The 20,714-nt window shown below is 30.4% G+C and overlaps 2 protein-coding genes across 2 annotated transcripts in view; both read left to right on the top strand.

Moving 5' to 3' along the window:
* Positions 1–20,714, top strand: part of ChAT (Choline acetyltransferase) — a gene marked incomplete at its 5' end in the record, with an annotated part of 165,286 nt that overhangs the window by 52,875 nt on the left and 91,697 nt on the right. The gene's annotated exons all lie outside the window — the stretch shown is intronic.
* On the top strand, positions 5,140–7,122 carry VAChT (Vesicular acetylcholine transporter). Its single transcript, XM_085945581.1, is given in 1 exon segment — positions 5,140–7,122. A coding segment is annotated over 1 exon segment (1,884 nt). The 5' UTR covers positions 5,140–5,238.

Below are 20,714 nucleotides of genomic sequence, written 5' to 3'. Positions count from 1 at the left end.
CCACGTAGGTACTTCCGCAGAACTTAACCATTTCATTTCATTAAATGTATATAAAATAATTAAAATATAGTCGTGCCGACCACAAAATACAGCATGTCTGGAAACTTACGTATGCGAAATGTTGTTTTGGAAATATATGGCCGTATATTAAAGACTGTCCAACCTCTTTGGGTCGTATAGTACTGACATAAAATCCATGTCAATAAAACACGGTTCTTGTCGGTTTACACTTTACAGGAAGCCAGAAGCAAACAAATTTTGAAAATAGCCGAAATACTGGATTATTTGTTAGGTTAGGTTAGGTTTTCATTCTTGAATTCATGACTTTAGCCAAAATCAACTATGAAAACTGAATTAATGTTCATATTGAATCTAATAAAATTGGAAACCATATAGTATAATAATATAGTCGTCTCTTTTATATAAGAAAGCTCACGGCGAATTATGCCACGGTGAAATGTTTTACGTACAATTTACATGTAACCAAAATACAGTCGTGCGAAAATGTATAAGAGAAATTTTAGATAATTTATTTTCCTTTACCTCGTTTTTCCTATGAGCACCCGCAGTGTCCTGTCTATACAATACATACCTTATCAGGACATTTGGTTTTATCTTCTAGCTATTAAAAAGTACACAGAGACCCCGCTGTCTTCGATAATAAGCGCTCTCAAGAGAGAAGATGATTATTTTTCTTTCTCATGAAAATGTTCTTGCCTCGGGCTCAAAGTTGGGATTGTATTACCGACTTTTGTCTATTATTTGCTAAAGCGTTCATCTCCGGAATAATACTGAAGCAAAATTATTAATAAAATACAAAATATAGACCATTTTAAATTAATTGTATTTATCTGTTCAAAAAGTAGAATAGTAACATAAAAGTAAAATCTATGCTACCCAAGGCTTGAACAAAACGAACCATAAGTGCAAGTGAGAGAGCATTCGGCCCGCTTATAATCTCCACAATATACGGTAGAGTAATATAGAAGGTCAACGGCTTTGTACACGTAGCCAGTAAATAAATATCGGTTTGAATGACTACAAGCATCCAAACCAATAACTGAACTCTAATGTATTTAAGTTTTGTATTATTCCATTTGGGTCGTTTTTGCGACCCAGATTTCGCTTTTCGGGCGCTATTAGCACTCAATAAAAGGCAAATACACACTGACAACGAATACAGTTAACTCTAACTTATATAACAAAGTATTACAATAAGTAGGTACAAATTTTATCACCTACCTATTAAGTCAAGGATCACAATAAAAAAAATTATATCAATAACAAATTACGAATGATGAAATGAAATACATGAATGAAAAAACCCCTACTTCATAAGCGTATAACTCGTCAAAACCAAAAATACTACACTCACAAGTGTAAAATCGTTCATTCTGGGAACAATGGTAACGTATTGGAAATTAAATGTAGTTAACTAATGAGATATATCAATGAAAACCGTCACGACTCAAATGGCATAGTACAAAACTTAAATCCATTAGAATTTTAATTCAAATAATCATCAAGTACCTTCGGTCAATAGTATTAATATTGAATCATCATCATCAGCCTGAATCTATCCACTGCTGGATGAAGCTGCTTCCACTTCTCTCGGTCCTGTGCATTGCGTTGCCACGTACTTCCGCAGAACTTTATCATTTCATCGATCCACCGGCCTCTAGGTCTACCTTGCGGACGTTTTGTACTTCTTGGATACCACTGGATAACTAGATTTGTCCAACGATTGTCTCTTCTTCGAGCTATGTGTCCAGCCCATCTCCATTTAAGGCTTTTAATAAACTCTATTACATCACAAACCCTTGTCTGCTTCCTTATCCACTCATTCCTCTTCTTGTCCTTTCGAATTAAAATAACACTCTAAATATTCAATAAAACCAAACATATTAAATTATATTAAACTTGATGGGGTCTTTTCCGATATATGTGTATATGCTGTAACCATTCTAAATTCATAACGCATTATTTTGATATAAACTAAAGTTTAAACAAGATTTGTATTTGTCACCAGATGCCAGTAACCGTTATCTTTGTATCAGCAAAAGTTCTTGGCATGATCATGCACAACCTGATTTCTCAAAAACTTGGTCACTTACAACGAATGAACAGCATGGATTTAGAGCAGGCCAATTAAATGAAACTTACCTGATGATTATGTATCGAGAATGTATTTGTTCCCATAATCTCATTGATTTTAAGTGATTTGACTTAAATGGCTTCAAGCTTCTTCAATTCTCAACTTGCCTTGCCTTCGCCATAATAATAAGTTTAAAGATGATGAAGTGTGTGAAGATAAAGTCATTTTTGCTTGGATGTTGTGATCAGGCAGTTTACTTATCGTTACAAGAATAAGTAATACAATAATCAAGATGACAGTGTGAGGTTATAATCGCGGATACAGATGTACAGGTGGGATCGATGTGATCAGAGAGATTAATTATATGTGAGACTGACTCGAGTGGAATGATGGTTAACTACGTCGAGTGATCGGACTTAATAAGATTGACGATAGTAGTGCGTCGCGTGACGGACTCGATGAGTAAGTGAGGATTTTTATATTGTCATTCTTATTTATACAAATGCAGTCCATATATTACAAGAGGCATTGTCGCAATTACAAATCATAATAGACCTTACATATCTAGTTATGATTGAGAAGATGCAGACTATTATTTTTGCTCCATTGTTTTATTTGACAATAAAACATACTTAATAAAGTGTGTTACTCATGTCCCGCTGAGTGGTATGATTGGTATATACGTAATAAGATCAATCGTCTAATGTGACAAGAAATAACTTAACTGAGACTTGCGGTACCCTTGGTCAATTTTATGTCGGAATGTAATTAGCGGATAATCCATAAACCTACTGGCAGATGACAATGAAAAATTGTCTTTTGATAGAAAAGAGTAAATACACAATCATAACCTCTAAAGTCTTGGCACTCTGGACATGAGAACTATTAACACATTCATTATTTTATTTTTAATAGAGTAAAATAGAAGAGTTAAAATATACAATTACCAAGGAAAACCCTCAAAAGAAGCTGGTTACATTAAATAAAATAAAACAATTGTAAAATTGACAGTAAAATCTCCCATGAAATATTATCGAAAAATTTAAGTTGAATTCATGCCAAAGCAACAAAGGTATAGCTTCTTTAGTTAAAAAAAGTTTTAATGCTCAATTTTATTTAAGAATTCATCATAGAATATATATAGTGTTATTAACTTGTTATGATCGTGATACACTACCCGTAAACCAATGTCAAAATAGATAAAATCGACCACATTTTGCGGCTAGTGTACCGCTGTCCTTATAAATGAGTATATGAATGCTAATGAAATATTTATTATACATAAGGAAAACTCGGCAAGCCTACAAGTAGAGCGAATTGTAAGGGATGGTATTATCCAGGAACCTTTAAGCAGAGTAACCCCTAGGGCCCAGCCCTTTAACGAGCAAAGCCTTGTTATGTTTTGTACCTGCAAAGAGTAAAGCGGAAATGCTACGAGGGGTTGCTATTTTCTTTACGAACTCGAGAAAATTGCATTTTAAATCGTTCTTATACTGACGTTGAATCCAAGCCTTCTAAGAAAGACACCCTTATATTTTGGTCTTAGTTAATAGGTACTATATTTTTATATTATTAAAAAAAATACATGTAATTATCATTGTTATTTTTAAATTTATTACAAAATGGTTATATTATTTCTTTTTGCTATTGCCGTCTTCTAGACACAATTATTGGTGATGAATTTTCGGTACACCTCCATATATTGGGCCATTGGACTAAATTGTAATACCAAACTCATCCATCCAGACGCCCAGTCGTTTCAGCAACTTTTCTGTGGTAATATCGATACATTCTCTTGGCTTATTCATTGGTGATGTAATCAGCCCAGAAAATGTTCATTGTACGCCGATACAACTGCATTATACAATTATAGCGCCTGTATACGTGCATGGATTTACTTGCACCTATAGTGTGTATTTTAAACTGTCGCGATAATAATTACTGTTTACATGTAAAAATGCTGATTTTCTCGATAATCTCATTGTTAAGGAGCAAACGAGACGTTATGTTGTCATTTTATGGTACTATTTGACAGGTCGTGAAAATCGGTTAACCTCAAAAGTAGCGCCCTGTAGTCCATTTTTTTTACTGGCAGATTCGCTACTATCGTTCTACTGATATTTCACGGTTCAATTGTCGCGTGAAAATTCAGAAGCTTCTGAACTCTTTTGATTCATGCATGCAATCGTGTAATTTGCACGATAATACGTGTTTGCATGTTTTTTTGTTTTGGCCGCGATAATACGTAATGTCAGCAGTAAATCCATGCACGTGTAAACTGAGTAGTATGCTGTATTTATATTGTATGTATAAACTTTCTCTTTCTGGTATGACTGTCTATATTGTGTGATAATATGTTGAAATATGTTCAAGGACATTCTCTGGGGACGAGTGCCAAACCACACCCTGGGCCTATTCCCCAAAACAATCCTTAAATCCTTTCCAAAAACTTGATAGACGGAATCTAAATTTCAATATTATTTGTAATATTTTTTCTCTGCGAATAAGAAAATTTCCACGAGAAAAAATATTTTTCAAACACATTGAGAAATTTTTCATTAAATAAATCTAAAAAAATATTTTTATTTCTGAAAATTTATTTACAATTATAATATCAGAATAAACGTACTTAAATAAAAAAAAAATCCAAGCCATTCCTAATAAGTATCTCTTAAAATATATTATCATTCCCTTTCACTTTGTTTAGTTTCGAATGATGAAGAATGGTTTCTAATGAAATGTTTGTTTCTGTCTGTTGTCAGGTTTCCCAGTCCTGTTGGAGTCCGAAGGGTTGGTGCCGCACTCGTCCCCGACGTTCTACACCACTCTCCTCATACAACATTGCTGAACACACTCCAGCCGTTCCATACAAAAACACCAGTGTCTAACAACCTTCGACACACGATCGAGATGAAAAAATATTAAAGTTCCCAAAATGAAATTGAATAATCAACTTGTGAAAGATATGCCGAAAAGGATTGGTTTTAAATTGAAATGTTTTTTGGTGAAAAAATGATTTGATAAAAAAAAACAAGTTTTGTGCCTAAATTGAAGTTTATTATACTCGAAAGATTTTTTGTAATTGAAAAATCTTCGTGAATTTAACACATTTTATTTAGAAAGTTAATTGAAAGTAAATAAAAATGGAGGATCAGCCGAAATCATGCTGGCAGAAGGTGGACAGTACCACAATACCGGTCATCAATCTGGAAGTAAAAGAAGTACGGGACATCGTATGGGAGAAGCTTCAAGAACCACAGTCACAACGAAAGTTAATCCTTGTGATTGTGTCAGTAGCTTTACTCTTAGATAACATGCTATACATGGTGATAGTTCCTATTATACCTGATTACCTAAGGTACATAGGAGCATGGGGAGATATGAGTGATCAGGTTGAATATTTACCAGCGATTAGAGTTGGAAATACGACAGTAATACCAACAATAATGGTGCCCCACACCCATGAAGGGCAAGACTCTGCGACTGGAATACTCTTCGCATCGAAAGCGATAGTCCAGCTGCTGCGCTTTCGATGCGAAGAGTATTCCAGTCGCAGAGTCTTGACCCTTCATGGGTGTGGGGTACATTATATGTTGGTATTACTGTGTTATTTCAATCTAATCAGCTGGTAATTTTCAACTGAGAACTACATATCTCGCATAGCTCCTATGTACTTAGGTAATCAGGTATAATAGGAACTATCACCATGTATAGCAGATAGATTTACCGAAGAAAATGAGCGTTCAAAAGCTTTGGGTATTGCACTAGCTTTTATCAGCTTTGGTTGTTTGGTGGCTCCGCCATTCGGTGGTGCACTTTACCAGTTTGCAGGGAAAGAAGTTCCATTCTTGATACTTGCGTTTGTGTCTCTTTTGGATGGTTTCATGCTTCTGTTAGTTATGAAACCTATTAAGGAGCAAATGAAAAATCTACAAATACGAGCGGATGGTCCACCTTCTATTCCTATCTGGAAGCTATTGATTGATCCATACATCGCAGTTTGCGCAGGAGCTCTCATGATGTCAAATGTAGCTCTGGCTTTTCTAGAGCCAACTATTTCCTTATGGATGGAAGACAACATGACGACGGACAATTGGAAAATTGGAATGATTTGGCTTCCAGCGTTCTTCCCTCACGTCGTCGGTGTTATAATAACAGTTAAAATGGCTAAAAAATACCCACAGCATCAGTGGTTAATGGCAGCTTCGGGTCTTGCTTTAGAAGGATTGTGTTGCTTTTTAATACCGTTTGCAACATCATATAAAGGTCTGATGATACCTATTTGTGGTATCTGTTTTGGAATCGCTCTAATTGACACAGCATTATTACCAACTCTTGGATATTTGGTTGATGTTAGATACGTTTCAGTATACGGAAGTATATATGCAATTGCTGACATATCATATTCATTCGCTTATGCGATTGGACCAATTATTGCAGGAAACGTAGTAGAAACAATTGGCTTTACAGCATTGAACTTTGGTATTGCGTTTAGTAACTTACTATACGCGCCTTGTTTAATATATTTGAAACACATCTACGATTTCAAACCATTTGAAAGCGAAGCAAATATACTCATGTCAGATATCCCCGATAAAGAATATCAAACATACAGTATGCAAGATAAAAAACCAGTTATGGGAGACGTTAAAAATCACTTAGAATATTCCAACATGCAAGAAGGCGTACAAGAATCCAGTGTTGATTCTTCAGAACCGAACGGGTTCAACACTCAATACGGTTACCAAAATCAGTCAGATCAAGGGTACCAACAACAAAGTTACCAAAACCAACAGCAGAACTATCAAGGGTCTTCTCAAGGCTACCAGGGCCAGGGATATCAGCCTGGGTATACGGAGCAGGGTGGACAGCAGAGGCAAGGGCCTACTCCGCGGCCGGCTGCTTCGCCTCAGGGCCAGAGGCAGCTTCCACAGCAGCCAGGGCAGCAGCAAGGGGATAGCAACCCTTTCAGGAGTGCCGCTCCTCAGCAGCAGAGTGACAGAAATCCTTTTAGACAAGGAAATTAAGCCAATCACGTTTGGCAACTTTATACCAAATTATATTATTTCAGTGTAATTAAACTAGTTATTAGTTACAGATTCAGTTACCTCCACTTTTAAATTGTATAGGAATTTATTGAAAATTAATATTTTTCTTTTATTAAAATCAATTCAATGTGTGATCACTATACTCGATCTAAATTAGTATGGCATTTGGCTGAAATATGCATGCTGTCTCACTTTAACAATGGCCAATAAGAATTAAGCACAGTACCACTTGGTGTCTAATATAAACATTTTGTCAATACGATTTAATATTTTACATGCGTCCGCAGTATTTTAATTTTAACAATTTCATTTTTGTATAGTGTGTTATAGATCTGTGTTCTGTTAATTACATAAAAAACACAAGTTATTAATGGATTATGTCGTGAATTCACAGTTAAAATACGTAACTGACTGATATTATATGGACGTTACATATTACGTCAAAGAAATGTAGATACAATGTTATATATGTCAAAAAACAGAGACAGCATGACATACGATTTAGCTAACTGACTGACTTTAACTACTATAAAACTCAGTTCTATTCTGCTAGTGAAATTCTGTTAGAGTGTTCAATTTATAGTCACCTCAATACTACAATTAGACAACTGTGTTGAGATAGCTATTGAATATGATTCTCTGCAAAATGATAAAACTAGGTATGCGAGGAGTTAATGGGAACTGTATTAATTTTGTGTTTCAAAATATTAGATAACTTTAAAACCATAAATGGATTAAATAAATAAAATAATAAATCTACAATATTTTCCATACAATTGAACATTATTTATTTGTTCCCAATTAGACGCACAATTGTCCATTTTTATTTTAAATAATAATTACAGTCTAGATTTATGTATGTTAATGAAGTAAAACATAAATCTCATTTTCCCAATAATGACCAAATCAGAATTATCTAGTTATAGTATTGAGGATATTAATAATATTGTATTAAAGGTTATTGGGGTTCGCAATTTGGTTTTGTAATTGATAAATAATGTGTCTGAAAATATTAATTATTTGTTTTTTTTTTAATAGAAATCAATGTTTATTGTAAATATCTATAACTACGGAGATAACTGACTTTGTAACTATATACATTACTCAATTATTATTGTAATATTTGGTTTCTAACAAATAACTGTCTAAATAATATTCATTGAATATTTGTTCTGTATACTATATTATTCTCGCTATGATTAAATTCGTATAATTTTAGTAAAACAATTATTGCGTTCACCATCCCCTTCTATTCTGAACACACTTGGTTTCAGGTTCCTTCAAATTGAGGGGTGTGTGTTATGCTCCTGTAATTGTATAACATGAGAGGAATCTACCGTAGACAAGGATCAATTAAGGATAGAGAATACGATATATGCTGAAATACGAAACAAATAATATTTCGAAATACTACCCTTATTTACCGGCAGAAATTAATGAAAAATAGTACCCTACCGAATGCGAAAAAAACCTTCATTGTATTCATCAAAATGATTATAAAAATTTTAATTGAGAAATGATTATTTAGGCAGCGAATTGTTAGATTTGTTTTAAAAAAAATATGTATTTACTTTAAATTTAGAAAAAATGTAATTTAAAAAATTTCTTACTCAAACGAGTATTAATTGTAAAAATAGCATTCCACAATTATTATTGTAAAGTCTTAAAATATAATAAAGACTATTTCGACTCTTAACACAATATATTATATCATTTTTATGTCAGTTATTGTATTTAAAAAAATGTTGGTATTTGCTGAGACATGTAAATTTATCATTGTTTAAAAAAACATACATATATTAATAATTACTTTGGAGATCAATATTATTATTATTTTTAAAACTACTAAAAATAATGCATACACATATAATATATGTATGTATTTAATTGTAAAATATTTAAAAATACCAATATTACAATAGTTAACATAGCGTGATATAATATTGGAAAAAATTTAAGAATCATTAAATACCCGAAATTTTAATCATTTTGTTAATGTATAAACTAATGAACACACGTTTATATTATAATATTAAATAATAATATTATTTCATAATTGAGTTACCTAATATCAAAGGTGACTTAAAACTAAGTTTAAAAAATATATAAATTTATTGTAAACTATGTATGTCGTATAACGTTTTTATTTTAAAATTATATATAATGTAATGGTTATTATAATATATCGACGGTTCAAAGATCACTCAGCGATAGTTATTTTTTCATAAATGCATCACTAAATTGAAAAATATAATATTACAATTTATACAGTAATGAATATAAAAATTCCTAAAGTTACAGAGTATTATTAATTACATTTTAAATCATTAGAGATTCGTTTTCATCATTAAATTAAGTATCCAATGAATTTTCATAAACAAATATATATATATTACGTATTTTTTTTTAATATATAATATTTTCAATAATTAATACATACGGAATTATAATTAATTCTATCATTGTAATGAATAATTTGTACGCTCGATTTATGTAATAAATGCTGGTATTGCTTCAGTGGCGTAGCTGGCTTGTGGAAACAGTATAATATTGTGACTTGAGTTTTGTTTTGAATGAATGATATCATTGTCTTCAGTATTTATGTATATTAAAAATAAAATGCCAAATTATCTGAAACTATTTAACTGTACCACATGGAATAATAATTATAATTGGTCAAGCAAGTATCAATTTGAATTCGTGAAAAAAAAATCATCTTAATCCAACTCAATCAAGAAATACGTATTACAAATTATCAGTTCAAAATTCAGTAAAAGAAATATTTTTTTAAGAGCAGATGATGTCTGATGAGAAAGAGACAGAGAGATACCTACCAATTTTAATTAAATTTTAACAAATTATAAATTAATATCCTTCTGAATTTACATTATGCAAGTTAACTATAGCGATATCCTAAGCAAATTGATTGCACGCCACCACCAATGTTCAGTTAGATCTTGTTTAGTTTGCAAAAAAGTATTCTAACTTTATTGGATAGGTGTCTATTATGAACACAAAAATCAAGACTATGCAAGATTACAGAGTTTGTTTACACATATATAATATCGTCTCTGTTCTGGCAGAACACACTAACTGGAGAATACTAGTTTTGAGTAATTTGACTTTGAAGTTGTTAAAAATAAAAATGTTTGAAATGGTCTATCATGTGAGTTTATTAAGTAATCATAAAAAGGATGACTTTAAAATAAAGACTGTTTATTTATTAAGAAGGTTTCCAGACGGTAAAGTTTGAAATAAGGAACATATTGGTATAATTTACTCAATATGTCATTTTTTCGAATTAGTGTCTTCTGCCAGAACAGTGACGATATTATGTATAAATCGGTAAAAAAAGAGCTCAATAAAGATGTCTTATAAGTTTAAACCTTTTGGCTGGTATGATGTAATTCAAATTTATTTATAATTATAAACATAATGAGGTTTGACCGTTTTGACAGAAACATGACGTAGTTAGAGCGACACCGAGCGAGAGAAAACGATGCATTAGGCTTCACGTGAGAGCAGTAGGAAATAATAACGTTAACATTATTTAAATTTTTCCTACGTTATTCGTGCGCAAATAAATCGCAATCTGGGCAATTTCAATGTTAAGTTGTTCCACTGTACCTCTTTATTGATTGTGTGACATCTGAATATTATTTTAACAGATTACGTGCGAGAGACTAATAACAACAACACTAGTAAGAAAAGAATACAAACTATTTAAAAATAATTCAGCTTATTGTTTGATAACACCGGTGGGTCACCCGGGGCGTAATTCATTTTCTTGTTTTATTGATAATTATAAGTTTTATAACGAGGTATGTACTTGGACTTTTTTCATAAATAAATAACTTTAATTTCCAATAAGTGAATCATCCAAAAAATATTTACAAATAAAAACCAATTTGATAATAGTGGAGTTATGAGTTCCCGAAATAATAAACCATTTAAAGCATTATGACCCAAATCATTGAGACGTGACAGGGTGAAAGAAGAAGAAGAAAGCATTATGACGTCAACAATGATCGTTGTTAGCATTTCTCGTTGTTATTATGAACAACGATACATCGCTGTTTAGTATTCAAAGGTTTAAACAGTAGTATATTATATTATTATGCAAGCATGGGGTTACAAAACGACTGACAGATGACAGGGATTCTTGAAGGTACTGTTTGGCGTATATATGCTATAATTCTAATTAATAAGCATATATAGTAATAAAAAATACAACGAAGATGTAAGTAAGCATACTTATGAGAAATTTAAATGAATCCTCAGACAGATTTTTTTTTTATCTATTTCATGATTTTTAATAGAGGCCTATTATTAAATACCTACGTCACTGTATAGAATAAATTTTTAAAAGTCTCCCAATTATAAAATTCGATAATTGATCTTTGAACCGTTTATATATAGTACTTAATACATTATTTTTTTGTGTAATTATATTTATAGTTTTCGTTACATATCAACGTTAGCTGATCCCATGTGATACGGAGTTGCAACCAAGGTAACCAAACATATCAGAGTCTTTTGATTCGCCCTTAGAATATAAATTATATTGTAAGAAACTAATTGTTTAAAAAAATATAGTCATAACTTTAAGCTATATGTAAAAATGCACTGTACATATGTGCCTGCAAATAATTATGTCGGATATAAATATCAAAATCCAACAATTTATTATAATCACATCAAAATCATATCATTTACAAAATTTTGTATAGATTTTAAGACTGTAGATTGAAAATGAAAAATAATTTTAAGACATAATTACATAAGTATATTATAAAGGTAAATTTAGCATTGTAAAATATATAAATATTTTTTTTCTTTGTATTGTACACGTTTCACTAATTAGTCGTTAATATGTGTGTTAAAAACTATAATGCACAAATTAATTGTTATCACCATAATAATTATTATACTTTTTTCGCTTATTAATTAAAATTTTTTATATGAATTAAAATTTTGTTAAAAAAACACTGCATTAAATTTACACGTTTAATTTTTATTGCTTAAATGCTATTTTCAGATAAATACAAAAATTAATTTAAAATATTTAAAAAAAAATCTTGATTACTTACCTACCCGCAGAGCGTAGATCGCTCTTGTAGCATCTATGCAGGATTGAGGTAGGTCAGTCACTGTACAGATATGTTACAGTGGCGTGTAGTGTTACATCCATCACCGTTGATATAGTATAAAGTGCTAAAATTTAATCGAGTATTTTTCAAATTTTTTAATTATGGATTTGACTAAAATTCTAATTACAGTCAATTAATGCTAATTCATAACAATTATTATATTACTTTCAAATTTAAAAAAAAGGAGTCAATTACCTACTAAATTTTAACCATTCTTTAAAAATAACGTCAATTTTGTATAAATTTAAACTCCCATCGAATGAAAAGATGTCATTTCCATTTTGTTTTTAAATATTATAATATATTTATAAAAAATAATTATATAACATTTGGATGACAAAATTGTATAAAAAGGCATTTGCTAGATAACCAGAAGAATTGCTCAGAATTTTTAAATCTTCGATAAATAATATTGAAATAATATATTAATATGATCGTGTAATCGTGCGTCACGTACATTGTTAAATGTACGTTATTTCCAACATGAATATTTAATATTTAATTTGGGTTCTATTATTATTTTTCAATGCTTTTAGGCAGATTATAATATTAATTTTAATTATATTGTAGTCATAAATCCCTTGATATTCGAGAAAAGTGCCATGGAGTATTTATTGAACGTATAAAAATAATATATTTGAAATTTAAATCAAATACTATTGCAACATGTAAAAATAATTTCAATACGCTCTGTTTTATTTTGATTTTGAATATTTTGCAAATAAAAAAATATATTCTGCTTCTTATAATATATTTATTTATATTAAAGCTTCATTGTCATAGTTATTATCAGAGAAGAGATATATATTTTATTCAAATTTATGTACATAGATCATTTGAAAAAAAGTATTTTTCAATTAAATATTTATCAGAGAGCAATAAAGAAACGCTCACAGTTCAGTAATAGCTTCCTAATATTGACCATGTTTTATCATAACAATCATACGTGCTTTTATTTAAATGATTATAACATTCATTTGTGATTATTTTACAGCATACGTACTCATTATACCAGATTGCCGTTATTTTATACCAATCACAAGTATATAATATAATATATACGATTTAATTAAACTGTCTTGACTATTTAATATGTATATTTTAACTAAGTTTTAGCATCTAAATGAAAAATTCAGTTACGCGTTAAATATGGTGAAAATAAATTCTAATGTACCCTTATACCGTGACCAGTTGATGAAAAATTCACTTATTACCAAGATTAACTAAATCAGTTTAAATTTATTATTTTAAAATTGTCGAAAATATGCCAAAGTATATAATATAAAAATACATATTTTTAAACAACCTCACATACATATGTCATTGTGTAGGAGAGACCGAGGCAGGGAGAAGACGTGTTAAAAGGGGTTAGGTGTGATAAAAAAACACGTAAACGTAAACGTAAATTATAAATTTGAATAATAAACTGATATGTAAAATAACGAAACAGTTTATTTTAATCTGTTTAATTTTGAAAAAATATCCATAATATTTTGAAATGATTCCTAAGGCGGCGGGAGAAAGTGGGGTTAAAAAATCTAGCGGGTTACAGTGATTATGCCACCTGCTACTCGTATCTTCTATTGACTTCAATTACGGAATACCACACTTTTCCAGGTATATTCCTCATACCCACATTTTGCATCTAGCGTTATCGAATACGCGTGGCAACGTGGCTTATCCGTCATAATTATTAAGATGGCTAGTGTATATTTGTGTTGTCCGCACTGTCTTGTCATTTAGACGCGGTACGTCAGAATATTAAAGCAAACAATGGATGCCTCGGATAATTGGCCCAGTTCAGACACCGCCCTGCGTGTCAGGAGACCAATCCGGGTCACATTACTCATAAGACGAAGTGATATTCCATTCAGCCAAATAATTTATATTTTTTTTCGTTCCTGGGGGGGGGATCAGGATCCGAAGCCCCCCCTTGTATGCATGTGTATTATGAGGTGTTAAAAATATGTATATTAAAACAACTGACAAATATTAAAAAAAAAATACAACGTAAAAATTTTCTACATGGAATGATTGTTAGGATGTCAAAATTATGGCGATAAATATGGAAGCTTTTATATGAAAGACTGTAGCAATCTCCCATCATTCAATTATTTAACTTATAAGAATCATTAGTAAAGGGGTACACACAAAATGTCCCCTGTTTTGAAGAGAATATATATATTAAAATTATCAATTATGTAAACATAATGTTGTAATAAAAGCGTTAAATATTATTACATTAGCCAGATGTAAAATGGTGTTTAGTTTGATAAGTTTATGATTATATAATATATATATATATTATGTCTTAGCATATTGAAATGAATATATTTGTAATATTTTTGTGCAATTTAATATTAGTAATTAAATTAAAATGAATATTGAATTATATTCAGTAGCAATAACCGACTAATATCACATACATATCACTGATTTTAAGGAAAATCTCATATATTTGAGTGTATATATTTTGAATAACTATTATTAGAATATTATTTAGTATAAGTAATCATATATCAAACATATAAATATATGTATGAACATAGTTATAGGCTATATAAACGCTATGAATCGACTCTTTATTATATTTTAAAAGAAATTCTATTTTTTATTTTTCAAAAACATTTATAAGTGATTTATTTTGGGTTATTTTTATTACTAATGCTATCCATTTTCGTCAATCATCAACCTTCAGATATAGATAAAAAAAATACATGTCGTCTATTTAGTATCTGAGATAATCTTTTTCGAAAAAACAATATGTTAATATTATACATGTGTAGCCGATGATGGCTCTATATAGCAAGTGTAAGTATATAAACGAATCAGTGCTTTATTTTGGGTTTTTTTATTACTAATGTTATCCATATTCGTCAATAATTGATTCTAGGTGGTCAACCTCCAGATATAGATAAAATAAATTTTCATAATAAAATAAACCTTCGATTTAGTTTCTGAGATAATCTTTTTCGAAAAAATATAATGTTGATATATACCAGTAGCTGACGATGGCTGGCCGGTAGCGTGTCGAGTTATAATGCCGTAGGTCTGGCAAATTTACATCTCGGTTTTCGATGTGTATTTAGACACAGAGTACGGGCCATAAAACGTTGAGCAAGTGTTAATCATCCATTTCTCGCAACAATGAAAATTTGTTTAGTAATACGATCACTAATTACCCTGTGGAGCCCCATATTTTAATCTTCTTTGGATCGAACATGGAGATGTAATATGTCTTAGTAATGGGAAAATATAAAATCATTAATTATAGTGACATATTTATGATAATAGTCGTGTATATCAATTGGGCACTATCATGCAACAAGGAACCAACCCTCAATATATTAAATATTAATTAGTGTTATAATGTGGTTCCCAGAAGAATCAATTTGTTCGAGAAACATTCCACGTGTGTAAGTGAACCTTACTGTCGTCTATCGTTGTAAGAACCAACCAACATTCATCTATTGACTATTTCAATTTTGCAACAAAGAACCAATCAAGATTTTTTTGTTAAAAAATGCATTAATTTTTTCAGATAAATCAAAAGTTAAGTAATAAATATTAATAAATAATTACTATCACTATAATATGTTTGTACTCTCAATTTTTTATTCATGATTACCACGTTGTTTACCAATACATTAAATACAATACATATCTCAGAAGTAGATTTTTGTGGATTGGTTCTTTCTTGCATAATACTGTCCAATTCAATTAGTTGAATTATGTTAGGTTTCGAATTTTGAAAAATTGCATAAATATATTAGTAGGAAATGGATGAAATTACTGCATAATAATTGGACCCTGTAAACAAAATGCCAAGACCTTCAGGTTATATAGAATGCAACTAATTAAAATATACTAATTTAAATGCACTATAAAAACTTCTCTAATATGAAAATAAGAAGCAATCAAGCCAATATACAAAATGCAAGCAAAAAACTTAGGAATATTTAATATTTTCAAGATCGTTGTTACTGTGTACCTCTTTGAAAGTAACTTTCTTAGTCAGTCTCAGAAAGGTCATATTATTAATACCAGCTGTAAGAAGTCTAACTTTTTATACAACTTCAACCGTGTGTACAAAATATATTATTGTTATGTTAAAATGCATTACATAGTAATTTTCTTTGGGATTTCCATATATGAAATTATATTATAATGATGCTGAGAAAACCCATGAAATCATCTAAACAGGAAATGGAGATATCTAATCGAACAATCGAAGGACATGCAAAAATGTGTAATGAGAATTATTAGTTTTTTTTTTTAATAAAAATTCAATTAAGTATATAAAATAATAAAGTAATGGAGGTACTTTTTTTCAAACATAAATTCCCGAGTAATATTGCAAATATGCATATTTACGTACCAATTAAATTACTAAGTAAAACATAACATAGAAATACTCACACTTATACGTAGTGTCACGTAATCAAGTATCCAATTTAAAACACCAGATGGCTTCAAGATACAATAAACTAGGTTCATTTTGGTAAATTCATCATCATCGGCATGAATCTATCCACTGCTGGATGAAGACCTCCCCAAGCTTATTTTACTTCTCTCGCGCCTGTGCGCTGCGTTGCCACGTACTTCCGTAGAACTTTATCATTTCAAGGTCTACCTTGCGGACGTTTTGCACCTCTTGGATACCACTGGATGACTAAATTTGTCCAACGATTGTTTACCAACACATATCGTTGGACAATCGTTGGTAAATTATGATATACTATAATATTATAGTGTGGTATTTTTCTATCAACTGATGTGACACGGCATACTGGTGTGCCGTGAGTGCTCTTCTAGTGTGCTGACAAATTTTACCAATAAATAGCATAAACCTTCATAAAAACTTTTAAAAACTTACATATATGACAACGATCGGTAGATAAGCAACGCCTAGGTCGTATTAAATGATAAACATTGTTTAGTATATTGGACTAAGTCAAAATAATTATCGATTTCATTAAAATCCACTAAAATGAAGTGCATATTTTAAAAAAGATTTGCGAAGAAATGGATGCAGATTATTCATTATGTCTTCTATTCTTGATCATTCCCATGACTAAGAATAGTGACCACCTTGGAATTTTATCAATTTTTAAACGACCAAAACTTTCCAACCCTCTCGATCTTTTACTTCTCTCAGGGCAGAGTGAATGTTGCCCACAATCAGCTCCTTCACTTCTTCCCTCAAGCGCGCCGACGTTCTTCCTCTGTTTCGCCTTTCTTGGAGGCTACCTAAAATCACATTATAATAAGTACCTATCATGTCTAATTATGGTAATGTTGATACTTATTAGTGTACTGGAGAAATTCGGCATAAAACCAAATAAAAAGGGTGAAAAACACAGTTATAGTGAGTTAACTGGTAAGATACTTAATACGTAAAACAAAAACATCTCAAAATAAAGCACTGTCTTATTAACTATATATAATTTAATTTTCTGATATATTAGCGTTTATATGAAGTGTCTTCGATATAAAATTATCAATTATCATATTGCGTCTTGTAATTAATTTTAATTAAATTATATACATCATTTTTATAAAACTTTATTGTATCGCAAACATATCATGTTTACATAAATATGTCCAAATAATTTCAGGTCAATTTTTCAGTTCAATTATTAAACTGAATATATATTTGGAAGACTAAGGAGAGATCAAAAATATTTATTTTAATTCTCATAATATTATGTAAAAGAAAATTTTTCGAAAAAAAACAAATTAATTTGGAATCAATTGAAAAGGTCAATTCTTTTTTACTTTAGATTGTATACTTACTGTTTTATGTGATTTTTGTCAATTTATATATTATAATACATTATTCAACTATGTTGATATTATTTCCAATTTAGAATATTTTATTTTTATAAAAACATATTTTTATTAATTTTTTTAAATACTAAAAAAACTTATTGCCATTTATCCCAACATTTAGTGGCTGACTATTAAACGATTACAAGTGACATATTATATTAATTTTAAAAACAACTACGCTTCTACCAGATTTTATGTAATGCGTATTATTTGGCTTATTTCCTCAACGTTTAGGCATCACTATCTTGAAATAATCTATTAAAGTGTACTGTAAGGTATATAAATGCCAACGCCACTCTAAGTGTGTCGAAAAGGGATCTGATTAGCTGAAAGCAAACGTTTCTCAGAGTAAAAATGTCTACTGCGTTACTAATGACGACCAGAGATACCAGATTGGATATTGAATTTTGCTGAAAACTACGGAACCGATAACGTTTTTAAACATAGCCTATATTAATCTCAATATCTTGGTGTAAAAGTCAAATTTGTGACCAATGTCTATCGACTGTTTGACAATATCTGATATCGTGTAGTGTTTTAGTCGATATGTCATCTCGTGTTCACTCACAAGTTTTTTTATCAACCGTCACGTTTGGCCAATGTACATCTTAGAGCATCCGCGACAGCTTGTCTGGTATAAACCTGCTTAATAAATAAATTAAAAGAAAATTATTAAAATATTTTCTTGTAACAGTGATAACGAATCTCTACATAAATAACTATATACTTACGTTCCATGTTAAAGATAGTTTAACAACATTTTCAATTGCATCTTTATTATTAAAAAAATGGATGTCTTCATCCCACTTATTCACTTGTATTCATTCAATTATCACCATTTCATGTGTACTATAAACATTATTGAAATAATATAATTATAGATTTCTTCTAATCTAAAACAATTATAAGTACAGATAAGATTTTTTTAATAAAAAAAATCGATTTGTTTCGCTTGAAAAATAATAAAATAAAGCGCCTAGTTTCAAAAGCCCCTAAAACGGTTTTGAAAATTTTTGAGTTAGATATGTATTTAGATGGATATTTTTGTTACCTATATGATGGCCAAAAATTGAGCTTGAAAAAACGCCAAAAAACCATCAATACGTATGATCAAAACTTAGGGTATATTTCAAAACCCGCTACAATGGTTGGGTGTGCTTTTCAAATACCCCTTAAATGGAAAGCCAAAATATTCTTTAGAATGTAACAAATTACAAAATGAATACGTAAAGTTCACAAATTTAATAGAAATGATTTTTTTCATTTTTCTCAAAACTACCTAAAACCGTTTTTCTCATTTTTCTCAGAACTACCTAAAGTCGTTTTAGGGGCTTTTGAAACTAGGCGCTTCAAATATTACTATCAATTTTGATGATCATAAAATGAAATTCGTCACCTTAACTATTCAACCAGATAACTTCGATTTAAAACATGTAATGAAACTGACATTTACACTTAGTACAAGAAATATAACTAACTAATTAAGTAGATTGTATGTAAAACAGAACTGCTATACCAGGTAGAGGAATACAGTCACAAATACGGCATTCTTATTAATAAGAAGAATAAGACAGCATTAATTATTATCGATTGGGCTAACCTTCAAACAAGTACCAATTTTACTCCAAACCATAGAAATAGTAGACGAGTTTGTATATCTGAGATCGATCGTTAGTGGAAAAGGCAGATGTGTAGCAGAAATAAGAAGATGCACACAGATTGCAAAAAAATGTGATGACACGTTTTACCACTATGTGGAAGGTTCGAGGTATTTAAACTGCTACAAACATTATGCTTGTCGAGTCATGGATCCTGAGTGTAAGGCAGCTGAAGACATCTCATGCCTTCTAAATGTGGCGTTGGCAGACAGACAAAGCACATGACGAACCAGAGACTATAAATTAAAGGAGCGTCCATCGACAGCTTATGTATGTGACGCATTCTGTAGTTTGTATGCATATTGTTCGGTGCGGACTAAAGAACCTGGAGAGACTGGTGATTTTGAGTAGCCTCTAAGGAAGGCGAAGCAAAGGTGCTTACTGGGGACAGCCTTCACTCTGCCCTGAGAGAAACAGATAATCGAAATTGGTGGATGGTCGCTCATAAAACGACGGAATTTCAAATTAAGAGAATGTGTATAAGTTATTCAGTGACGTCAATATATAAACATTCAGGTATCTTCCAAATATCACTAAGTAGTTATAAACAACAATATATTAGAGCTGTTGACAGTTAGTAGGTAACTATGGATACCAAATTTTCAAATATTTAAAAAATGAGGGTTATGAATAAAATATCAACTTCTTTCAAAGTCTTATTTTAAAACGTTTCCACGGAGTTATGAGTTATCTACTGAGTATACGATTCATTCGATAACATTCTGTAAAAAAAACAATACAAGTCAAGTTATATAGGTGTATAATTAGGGTGACGAATTAACTGTGTTATTTTTAATAGATTGATAAATATTGTAAATATTTTAGAAATAATCAATAGTGATAGTATAAAAAATAGTGTAAGTTACTTGTAGAAGAAATAAATATAAAAATACATATTTTATTTCATAAAAATAAATACAATTTTATATTT

Source organism: Rhyacophila brunnea, unplaced genomic scaffold, assembly GCF_057557595.1.
Source record: "Rhyacophila brunnea isolate RB1 unplaced genomic scaffold, BYU_Rbru_1.0 scaffold_18, whole genome shotgun sequence".
NCBI classification, from domain to species: Eukaryota; Metazoa; Arthropoda; class Insecta; order Trichoptera; family Rhyacophilidae; genus Rhyacophila; species Rhyacophila brunnea.
Note: the sequence above shows the minus strand (reverse complement) of the source record. Positions and strands in the feature narration are given on the sequence as shown.